Here is a 12321-nt window from a genome sequence, read left to right as displayed (position 1 = left end):
AAAGAGACTGGGATCTGTAAAAACCTCTTTTCTCTCTGTCTGCTTTTCCATCTGAAGATGGGGGATTCCATGGTTGGGGTGATTAGATAGTTTGGGAGGGGGGAGATATAAGCAGATATGCCACAGTGATACGTGTGTGTATGTGTGTGCGTGTATGTGCGAGTGTGTGTATAGCCCAAAGCAAGCAAGAATTTTAAACGGAATCCCTTTGGAAAATCAACAGAAAAAAAACCCCATGCCCTTTGTTTAGAAACCATAAATCACTAGTTTCCTAGTGACAATCCTTGCTGATTTCTGAAAGTGTGTCTCTTTGGCTTAAATCTGACAAAGTGGGGTGCCTGGGTGGCTTAGTCAGTTAAACATCTACCTTCAGCTCAGGTTATGATCTCAGCGTCCTGGGATCGAGCCCCACATCGGGCTCCTTGCTCAACAGCGAGTCTGCTTCTCCCTCTTCCTCTGTGATCTCTCTTGCTCTCACTCTCTCAAATAAATACATAAAAATCTTAAAAAAAAAATAAATCTGACAGTGTTGTGCTGTCAGAACTGATTACGTGAGCACACTTGTTTTTTTTGCTTCCATATATATCCTGAAATCTGTTTAATTAGACACTGAAGGCAGGGCATCTGACCTAACTTCAGTTCAAAACAATCATGGAAAAAAATGCCTGTAATTTAAATATAAAAATATGATGACATTATATACTCTAAAGATATCCATACCTTAAATCTTAGTGCTTAAAATTAGCTTCTTTGAGTGCTCGCTTTGGCAGCACATATACTAAAAAAAAGCTAGCTTCTTTGAAAAGCCTTGTTGAAAGATAGGAAGGGAAATATATTTTATTTAATAGATAAATCATATCACATACTGCGACTTCTCATTAAGGACATTATTACTATATATTTTGGAACTGACTGTACTTCACTGCCGTTAAATTTTACCATATCTTAAATAAAATTCTACTGGTTACATTTTGCCATGTCTGGGGACAAATATGACTGATTAGCTTTGCCCTGGTGTCCTATTATATAGTGAGTAAAAAATTCCCCAGGCATTCAGAATAATAGAGTAAATAACACTGTAGATTTTTTTCTTGTAAAAATTAACTATCCAAATAATAAAAAGCTCTTCTGTCTATAGTTGACCCAATTTAACAGAAAATATTTAACTTTAAGGAAAGAAAATTTGTACTGGTTACCTATTGCTAGTTTTTTCCTTTTATTTATAAGTTAGGGGGTGCCTGGGTGGCTCAGTTGGTTAAGCATCTGTCTTCGGCTCAGATCATGATCCCAGGATCCTGGGATGGAGCTCCACTTCAGGCTCCCTGCTTAGTGGGGAGCCTGCTTCTCCCTCTGCCCTCTCCCACTCCCCCTGCTTGTGCTCTCTCCCTCGCACTCTCTGTCAAATAAATAAATAAAATCTTTAAAAAAAAACAAGTTAGGATTTTTTTCTTATTGAGCTGAATTTTTTTGTGTGTGTGATTTCTTCTCTTCTTTACTGGGTGGGAAGACAAAATCAAGTGTGATTTATATTTAGTACTACTAATCTTTGGTCTGAAAAAAGGGACAGATCCATAGTAGAACGTTCTCTTGGACACTTCAGAAGTGATGTCAGTAGCATTTAACAGAGACTAGAACCTGCCAAATTCCTACGCAGTTCTAATTTACATTTAATATTAAGTGGCAAGTTCATAGACATATAAACAGCTATGTGGAAATGTGAATATTTTCATTTTTATATGAGGGATTCTTTTCCCTTCCCCACCTTAGCTAATTTTTTTGTGTGTAACTGGCTTAGGAAGTCTGTGCAGATCAAACAGGGTTTGGGATTGAGATGGTTTTTACTGCAAGAGGAGAACATTCACTTCATTACAGGCCCCCAGGCATGCAGAAGACGATCCTCAGTAGGACAGTAACCAATACACTTCATTTTCATGAAAATTCAAATAAAAGATGATGGTATTTGGAAGACCACTTTTGACAGGGAAAAAAATACACTTTGGCTGCAGAGCTTAGTTAGATGCTAGAACATGATACTAAGAGGAGTATCTTTATTTGTTAGACTTTAGAAATGTTCAATTTATTACCTCAGGGTTCAGTATCAAATTAAAAATAGATAAATGGAGACTTTAATAGTAGCCATCTGTATGGAGAGTTTTTACTTGGTTTCTCTGGAGAGGAAGGATGGCTTAGATTATCTTTGAATGTCTCTTTTAGATACTTTGTGAGGAGAATGCTGTGGTTAGGGTGGGAAGATACAAGTTATGTGTGCAGATAATCTAAGAGTTTCAGTGAAGTGTTGAAGACTGGGATAGGGGAATGCAGCATTTGAAAGTTGGAGAAGACAGGTAGCCTGCAAAGATTGCGAAGGAACTGAAAAGTCGTTTGGGTAAAGGTGTTTAGAATAAAATAAACAGGCAGTGGATCTGTTAATGACCACAAAAAATTATCTCACCTATGAATATGTAAGCAACTATAGTACATTACTGCTTATGATAGTGTTGTTATGAGACTATAAGTAAAAGTGAATCAATATATAAATTTGGATGTATTGAGGGACACCTGGGTGGCTCAGTCGGTTAAATGGCTGCCTTCGGCTCAGGTCATGATCCCAGGGTCCTGGGATCCAGCCCCACGTCAGGCTCCCTGCTCAGCGGGGACCCTGTTTCACCCTCTGCCTGCCACTCTCCCCACTGTAGTCTCTCTCTCTCTCTCTGACAAATAAATAAATAAATAAAAATAAAATCTTAAAATAAATTTGGATGTATTGAAATTGACAGGTATCATCGGAGTTTTAATGTGAAATTAAACTGTGCTTGTCTCTTAAGGTGTAATATGGTGTGAGAAGGTTATAGACAACCAGAGAGTGCTTACATCTAATGGACTGGAAATGAGTCACTAATAGTGAATAATTGGACATAGTTGGAGCCAAAGGGCCTGGGAGAAAGCTGAAATATACGAAGAACAAACAATGCCCCTGGTAAAATGTGCTTACTGTAAATCAGGGAGAAATCTTCGTTATATTTCACATCTTTGAAGAAAGAATTCCAAATGTCAAACACATCTGATATATACTGTACTTAATACCAGGCGACAAATGTCTGACTTAGAAGGGCCATTGACTAGTTTCTGTAAGTAGTGCTATCCTCTCAAACTGAGATATGTCACTGACAGAGCCATTGGTGTTTCCCTACATAAAATTAGCTGGATTGTGTGGATTTCAACAGTAGTGGTGTTACGGGTGAGAGAGAGTCTATTGTGTGAATGGAGGTCTCAGTCCTTGGATTCCCCAGAAGATTTATGTGGGGATCTGCACTCCAATAAAGACAGCCAGAAGGAAAGTAGCAAGCACAAAGCAGTTCATTAAAGGGAATGAATACTCTCAAGGTGGGAGATGGGGCAGATTCTGAGAGGTGGAACCTGCCCCTAGGTTGTTTTGGGATTGGGTATTACTGGGTCTCTCAGGGTGGGGAGGAGCTATGACTTACTGTGGGGTGGTCTCTAATGGAGGCTGCTTCCAGTCGTTTGGGTAACTCCTCCCACAGGTTGGGAGGGGGAGTTTGACCCTATGAGGTTTATGCCAGAACCTTCTTGGCAGCCTTCTCCTTGGGGGGAAGGGAGGCTGTACCCATAATGCAAATGTATTATAATGAGCCTAGGGGTTACCCTGGGGCAGAGGTGGAGGAAGAGAGGGCATGTTCTGCACCTGTGGCTCCTGATCTGTCCGCCCCAAGGTCTTGGAAGCCACAAGGTCAGGATGTCATGCCCCTGGGGCTTTTAATGTGTAGCTTATTTATCACTGTCCTTGCCTCCCCCTCCTGTCTCTGTCATTCCCCTCCAAGGACTTGGGACTCTGCCTTAGGGGTATTCCTTCTACTGCTCGAGTCTAGCTTCTGCCTAACAGTTGGAGGTTTTAAATTTTGGTTCTGAGAAAATTTTTCTTTCAAGTATCTAATGGCATTGCCGTTCATTCTGTTGAATTTAGCTGTTTGTCAATAAAGCAGTTGTGTTACTGTGGCTGTGGAGGAACCAGGAAAGGAGACTTTATACCCAGATATTTAATATTATTTATTTACTCTGCTTAAAGAGAGGTGAGTTGATGCCCTCTTTGAGGAGAGGTCTAGAGGGTTCCTTTCTATCAGTGGGCAGTGAGGCAGTGGGCAGTGAGGGTTCCGCCTTGAGGGGTAAGCAGGAATGTAGTACAATTTTCAAGTGCCTCCCAAAGGAGATCTTCTCACCATGAGGTTTTTTCAGTGAGAAGTTACAAATTCCCATAGCTTCACACCTCAACATGTGAGAGATAAATAGTAGGTGTTTATAGTCCTAAATTCTTCTTTTAGCAATTATAATATCAAATTTCAGATTTATAATTAAGCAATTATAATATAAAATATCAAATTATAATATTAAATAATAAATTCCTCCTCACTGAGGTCTGGCATCTCATTAGCGAGATTTTTAAATGATTATCGAGGATGCTTTGGCACTGAAGAAAACAGGAATTGTTTGAGAAACACGGCAGTGAATGTATAAGGTAGTAGGAACAGGCAAACTATTTCTTCTGGACAATAGATGCTAAAATCCTGACATAAAAGTTTTTGTAGTGCGTGTAGCAGATTTTTCAATTTAAGTTTTTGGGGGTAACGTGACCTCTGTAGATGGCTTTCCTCGTCTGTACATCAGTGTGTGGCTGGGCCTGTGTAGTCTGATCTGGATGCCCCTCGTTTTTTTCGGTGGCTCCTTGTGTTCCACTCCCAGAGCCTTTCTCTTTGCCTTTTCTGTGCTGTTCCGTCCTCCTGGGAGCACTCTCTCCAGCCCTCCACTGGCCACTGGCCGGTGCCTGCTTTCTTTAGAGCTCTTCTCAGGTCACCTCATCAGACAGAATATGCCCGACCCTCTTCTCTGAGATTGCTCGGCTCTGCTCAGTCTGCTTCTTCTAGCTCTGCATTAGTTGTCTTCACAGCTCTTCTCTTTACCTGAAGTTATATTCTATGCTTGTTTGTTCTTAAGTGCTGAGACGTTAAGCTTTATCTGTCTTGTTCACCGAAAGAGTCCCAGAGACTGAAGCTGTACCTGGCCCATGGCAGGAACTCAAGAGATTATGTCCAGGGAATGCATGATTGTCCAAATGTATCATGAAAATACATACCTTAGTAGGCTGGTTGTGCTGTATTTTATTAAATAAGATTTTGGAAATGTAGAATTTGTTTATCCCCACCCAAGTCTGCAAGGGTGAATTTATGTTCTTATATTTGTGTTACTTGGTGTTAGAGATCTGAAGTGCTAATCACTCATTTCCTTCTTTCCTCCTCCCTTGGATTTCAATTGAATATAAACACAGAGCGAGTTGAATGGAGATTGATATATGCATTATTAAACTGAGCAGTGCCTGATAACCTACAGTGTGGGGGCTTTGAAGAAGCTCCATTTGAAGCAACTTGGATTCACGAATGTCCAATGGACTACCCACTATGTTGGCAGTTACCTCCCTCCCTCCAACCGAATCTTGAGTGGGTCTGACCAGGAGGCTTTATGGCATGAAACACAAGGCAGAGGGCCCACCATCCTCAGCAAGCCATGAACAGGCCATGAAAAGACAAAATGGAACCTGTTTTATTCATCAACTAGTTAAAATTGTGAAAATGTGGCTCAGTGGATGTCAGCTTCCATTGGTTTCATTAGCAAGTTCTCCTCATATGGAAATGATTCAGTAAACAGGTGGAGAGAGAAATTGAAAGGATTGCTCCAGCTCCAACCCCCTCAACTGGGAACCAAGCAGTATCACCCTCCTCTGTGGAAAAAAGGGGACAGGTTGCAATTACGGTTATCCCCTGAGTGATTGCAGTTGCAACACATATATTAAAATATACCTACAAACAAATAATTTTAACCAGAAAAGAGCTATCAACACAGGATGTTTCTGAGAGTTGCTTGCAATTGTGAGTCATCTAGACATCTGCCAAATAAAATAGGAGGCTCTGTTTGTACGTATGTTTAAGGGGAAGAGTGGATGTTAATCCAGCATCTTTTCAACACCTGTCAGTAAGAAAGGTATATACTTATGAAAAAAAATATCATATCCTACTCTTAATATGTTTAGTATAACTAATACTGACTTCAGGTACAAACTCGGGAGCTTTTTATGTTTCAGGTTCGTGGGAGTAAGGGAGAAGTTCTGTACATACTGGATGCCACCAACCCACGACACTCCAACTGGCTTCGCTTTGTTCATGAGGCACCATCTCAGGAGCAGAAGAACTTGGCTGCCATTCAAGTGAGCTTATTTGCTTCTTATTTGTACTATGCACTGTGAGGGGAATGAACTAATTTATAACTGCACTCCCTGTTTTAAATTTATTCCCAATGATCTGCTTCAAATAACAGTAACTAACTTGTAAAGCAGAGAAATCTCATTCATTCAGCATATGCAGGAAAGGGGCAAGTCTGGTTGTAAATTGACACCAGATCACTCTCTTTATGAGAATTCTTGGGGGAATGAATTACATGGTCTGATATTGTCCTTGACAGGTCTTGTTTTCAAGTACTTATAATTTATTCAGTGAACATTTATTGATAGTTTCTTTATTTGATGGTTTATTTGGCTCATAGTACAGTATTCTGTGTCATTGTTTGGGAAAGGCTTCATGGAGAAGGTTTACTTGGGTATATCCCCATGACTGGATTGTGAGCTTCTTGAGGATAGTGTATTAGTCAGGGTTTTCCAGAGAAGTAGAACCAATAGGATCTATATATCTATATCTGTATGTAAATCTAAATCTATCAGAGAGAGATTTACTCTAAGGAATTGGCTTATGTGGTTATGGAAGAGGCTGGCCAAATCCAAAGTCTGCAGAGCTAATGTCACGCTTTGAGTCTAGAGGCCACGGGCTGCCGTAGAACAAGGAAGAACCAATTTCCCACTTCACATGCCATTAGGCTGGAAGAACAGATATTCCAGTTTGAAACTCATCAAGCAGGAGAATTCTCTTATTTGGGGGAGGGTCACCCTGTTGTTCTGTTCAGGCCTTCAACTGACTGGATGAGGCTCACCCACACTGTGGAGGGCAATTTCTTTTACTCAAGTCCATCTATTTAAATGTTATTTTCATGCCAAAACACCGTCACAGAAACACCCGGAATGATGTTTGAACAACTGTCTGGGAATCCCATTGCCCAGTCAAGTTAACACACGAAATTAACCATCCTAAGTAGAAACCATATTTTATTGAATTCTGTATCCCTCTATCCTAGTATAGTGCTGCACATAACATTGGGCTCTGATAGAAACTATGATTGAACTTAGGTGATTCCTCAGTAGAAATTAAGCCGAGAGGAGAAAAAGTTAAGGCAATAAGTTTTTAGAGGGGTCCTCTAATTAAAACTCTTTGATCAGATGATTAACAGAACAAAGAAACATTGCATTCTTTTGGGAAATTGGCTGATCGCATGTGAAAACACAGCTCCTGGTTCCTAAACTGCAAAAGAAGAAGCAAAGCTATGGTTGGCAGAAGTAAGAGAGAAGGAAAAGAATAAGGGAACTAATGTTTCCTTAAGTATTTACCATGTGTCCTGTTCTAGAAGCTTCATAAACGTCATGTCATTTATGCAAATCAGAAAAACTCTTAAGTTTAATAATTTGCTGAGGCTTGTGCTGATTTCACTCAATTATGAGTGTAAACCAACAGTCACAAGAGGGAAAATGCACAGAATTAGGTTTTAGAGTAACCAGAAAAGATCGTCATCTAGAATATAACATTTCCTGATGTTATTTGCTAAGCAATGTTTTTTTCAGTACAAATAAGTATCAGATGACCAGTGTGATTACTGTCTTTTTTTGTCTGGATAAATGAGAGATGCCTCTTACCATCAGGCTACATTGGGCTGGAAAAGAGGATCTTTCGGCAGTTAGAGATATTCAAGTCATTTTTCAGATTATCCATGACATACATTGATCCAACCACAGATGTCAACTGATCTTTTTAAATGTGTAGACATTAACTTTTTTTCAAGTATTTTGTATTTTTTTCGTGGTTTCCTGATGCAGTCATTTCACAGCATCCCCAGTTACCTCATAATTTTAATCTACAGACTCAGCTTTAGTGTTTCCTTGTGAATGTTACCGCTATCAAAAAAGCCTACAGACCCATGGAATTTACTTCAGGCAGACCCATTGTTTTGTGTTGTTTCTTTATTATTGCGTTTTAGAGAATGTTATTCTATTTAAACTAGATTCTTTTCTCCTTATGCTTAAATAATAACTTTCACCTTTGCTCAGATGCCTTGTGTTTGAGACATGTCTTCCTCTTGGCTGTTATTTCTGTAGCATCAGTAACTCTCTCCATTTGCCCAGCTTCCAAGGTGTCTCCCACTCAGCTGTGAGTTTTGTGTCAGGCTCTCTCAGATAAGCCTTGTTGAAGAGTTCCCTTTCACTGTACATTTTGCTTGTAATGATCCCTTTAGGTAATGGACTACTATGTCAGTAGGTGTTTATCTCCATCTTCTCTTAACCCACATTCGCACCTCCATACCCTATTACTTTATTTCATTATGTAGGACCACCTGCATGTCTCTCTTTTTTAGTCACCGCAGTTGCTAAGACTTAGACAGTTCTCATGTTCATTTGGGTCTTCAGTACAGCACTCTTCTTCCGCTAGGTCAGCTGTGCTTCTTTCCTTGAAAGAAAGAAGGAATCTATGAGGGATGACTGTTGCAACTTTGATACTCCCAGAAATTATTATTTGATTTAAGAGGAGGTGAAGCAGGATGGGATTAGAAGAGGATTCATAAACTAATTAGAGGCTCTGTGAAGTTTCACCCTCAAATTTAATTAGAATCTGTTTGGAGGCCACTGGGAGAGTCTTTTGGTGCCCAAGTGATGACAGTGCCTTTAATTCCTTTTAACGTAGTTTTGGCCTTTCTTTAGAGGGGGGTGAGTGCACTCTAACCATGTTACTTGCCACAGAGCACAGTATGGATCTTTGTTAGCTCCCTTGGTGGAACGTCTGTTTTACTTGAACGGTAGCTGGAGTAGCAGAGTGCTCAGGGTTCAAAATCACATCTGAGCTAGGGGCAGAGGACATAATAGTTGGGTCACAAGGCTGACGGTGATGTCAGCCTTCTGATTTGTTGGGATAATCTCCTGAGGGTTGCATTCCAGAAACGTTGAGTTGGTAGGAGAAGATCATAATGTTTCCTGCATAACATTATGAATCACTTACATTCCAAATTGTATCTGAAATTTGGGGTATTCAGGAAATTTTTTATTTGAGCTGTATGTCCCAGGAGTGGAGTAAATGAGAAACATTTGTGGCTATGTGGCTTGCTTGGTGGAAAACGTCAATACTTGGTCCAATTTTTTTGGACAAGGGATTAAGAATTTGAGGTCTGTTTGGCAGAGGATTGGAACTCTTTTTTAGAGACTTAGTTTACTTGTAGTTTTGCAATTTATTTGATTTTGGAAAATTTGCTTTGGAAATGATGATTTAAATATATGAATTATTGAAGGATCTCGTAAGCAAAAAAATTCTTCCCACATGCACACATTTCAGAATAATTAGTTGAACTGTATGTTTAGACTTCTGAAAAATATTTCCAACTGAACCAGAAAATTCTAACCGTGAAAGATGTGGCTTAAAATGAACCAAAAGAATTCTTAGACCCCATAAAAAATGGGTGATTCTTATTAAATATTAATTTTATTACAGCAAAGGAAAAAAATGTAATATTTGAAAAAATATTTGACCTACTCAGGGTTTTACAGGATTTTAAAAATTTCTGCTCTTTTCATAGAAAATTATTTATTTAGGTACAGAATTTTGTCATTCAAAGTTGACACTGAATTCTTGGGAAATTTCGGAGATATATTTAAGGACATATCTCCAGGCATCCCTTCCCTGGGACTTTTTTTGCAGTATATTATCAATATAAATGAAAAGGTGGCTTGGTGTTATAAGAAAAAGGAGCATATGGAAAAACATTTGGGTTTTGGTACACCTCACGAGGGATGTCAGGTTGTGGGGATGGCCTAAATAAGTTGAGAGAGCACTAGGTATTGAGCCAAACTTGTGATGTCAGCACGGCTTTGTCCCAATTCTGATGTCAGTTTAGTTTTCCTGTTACCAGGAGAGCTATTTTATTACACATTATTATCTCTCCTTCCTCTGCCTTGTGTGAGGATGGACAGTCTTAGGCAGTCTATCCTGGAGTCTTCTGGTGACATATGATATTTCAAAATGGCAGAGCTGGGAGATCAGATGTGGATTCCCTAGGAGAGAAGCAACTTGAATGTTTTTAAAGCACAGACAAGACTTTCTCTGTTGTCATCAAGACACTGAGATCCACAGGCGTCTTACATGGTGTTGATGCAACATTCAAATTGCAGTGTTATCAACCTAGCAACCAAGCAACCAAAAAAAGAAAAAAAAAAAAAAAAAAAGACATATCAAAAGGATTTTTCGTTTATACCCAAAATTATAAATAGTTTTCTCTAATTCAGTTTCTTCTCTATTTCTGTTTCTTCCTATTAGATTTATATAAATGGTATTTTTAGATTTTTCTAGAATCTATTACAGAATATTAATTGCAACTGTCTAATGAGTTCTTCAGTAACACCACAGAAGTATCAGTTAAGTAACTTGCAGATTTTTTAATGGATTGCCTTATAGCAAAGTACATACTTGTCTTTCATTAGGTAAAAGTTTAAACTGAAGTACAATTACAAGCAGTTGGTCCTATGAAGTTTTAAATACTAGCCCTACTGTGGCCACATATTCTTGTGGGGAGTAGAGGAATTATTGTATTACTTAGCAACTTATTATTTTAATTCAGATTGTAGTTTATCGGCAGGTCAAATGAGTATTTATAGAAATACCCTTAAGTTATGTATAGTGATAACCTTGAAATATATCAGTTAATCCTTAATAATGATGAAGGGGATGGTAGCTAACACTTACCGAATACTTAACTATGTGCCAATAAGTGGTTATGTGTATTACAACCTTAATACTTACCATGATCCTATGAGGAAAGTGCTATAATTGTTGCCTCCCTTTGTCAAATGAGGATGCTGATACGCAGAGTCTAAGTAACTTGCCTGAGGCCACACAGCCAGTAGGTAGCTGGGTAGGAATTGAATCCAGGTGATCTGTCTTCCCTGCCCACCCTCTAAACCTCTGTGCTGGAATACCTTAGAGTTGAGATAATTTATAAAGGAGTAAATGCAGTTTTTAAAAACCGTCTATGTTTCTGAACTTACTATTTGGATATTTTTGAAACTACTGAACGTTTGCAGAACAGTTTAATTTAAAAATATGCATATTTTAGAGTTATTTACATCAGGTATTCCTTGGTCTTTTTAAGTTCTCAAACTAATCCTGAGTTCATTCAAATCATTGCACCTTTCTTAGGCAATATCTGTCATGCTTAGGCAATATCTGTCCTTGCCTCTTTTTCCCTTTGGTTCCTTTCTCCTCAGCGGCTAGCAAATGTGTTAAAAATATGTTAAAGTTAGCATTGAGGTCTCTTGAAATTAATAATAGTAAAATTTCAGGATCAGAGCATGTCAGTTTGGGTGTAGGGGAAAGTTTTGAGTAGGTGGGACTTCCTGAGCTTCTCAATCCAGAAACCATATAGGTAGTTTCTGCTGCTACCTCCACTTCTTCTTCCACCAGTTGTGCTTCCGAGTGTCCATGTCCCACCCAGCAGCAAAACAGACTGTGCTGTTGCCTTTTGACTATGAGGATTCTGTGAATCACTTTTATTAGAGTATGACTTTTGAGTTATTTTTCAGAATGATTTTCATCTAGCCTGTCTTATCTGTGTCTTTTTGTGATTGTATTAGTTATCTATTGCTGCATAACAAATTTCCCCCAAATTTTAACAGTTTAAAACAACAAATGTTCATTATTTCACACATTTTCTGAGGATCAGGAATTTGGGAGCAACTTTCCTGGGTGGTTCTGGAGTTCTTGCTCAAGGACTGTTGCAATCAGGTATCAGCTGGGGCTGTTTGAAGCCTCCAAAGACTTGATTGGGGTAGGGATTCTGCTTCCAAGATTACTCACGTGGCTCCTCTACCATGTGAACCTACTTACCTAGGGCTCCTCATGACAGGGCAGGTTGCTTCTCTGAGAGTGATGTGAGAGAGAGGCCATCTTTTATAAACTAATTTTGGAAATGACATACTGTACCATTACTGCCGTGGGATGCTATTAGTCACATAGACACAGACCCCGGTACAGTGGAGGAGGGGACTACACAAGGGTGTCAATTCCAGGAGGTAGGGCATCTTTGGGGGCCATCTGTAAGGCTGGCCCTGGCAATGGT

At 39.2% G+C, this 12321-nt stretch overlaps 1 protein-coding gene across 1 annotated transcript in view; it reads left to right on the top strand.

Annotated features, from left to right (window-relative positions):
* Window positions 1–12321, top strand: part of PRDM5 (PR/SET domain 5) — a 189700-nt gene that overhangs the window by 49974 nt on the left and 127405 nt on the right. The window contains exon 3 of the mRNA XM_032412752.1: window positions 6149–6271. Coding sequence (XP_032268643.1) covers window positions 6149–6271 — 123 coding nt within the window. The remainder of the gene's footprint in view (window positions 1–6148; window positions 6272–12321) is intronic.

This window comes from Phoca vitulina, unplaced genomic scaffold (assembly GCF_004348235.1).
Source record: "Phoca vitulina isolate PV1807 unplaced genomic scaffold, GSC_HSeal_1.0 scaffold14, whole genome shotgun sequence".
NCBI classification, from domain to species: domain Eukaryota; kingdom Metazoa; phylum Chordata; class Mammalia; order Carnivora; family Phocidae; genus Phoca; species Phoca vitulina.
The sequence above is the reverse complement of the archived record's forward strand: the minus strand, read 5'-3'. Positions and strand labels throughout refer to the sequence as shown.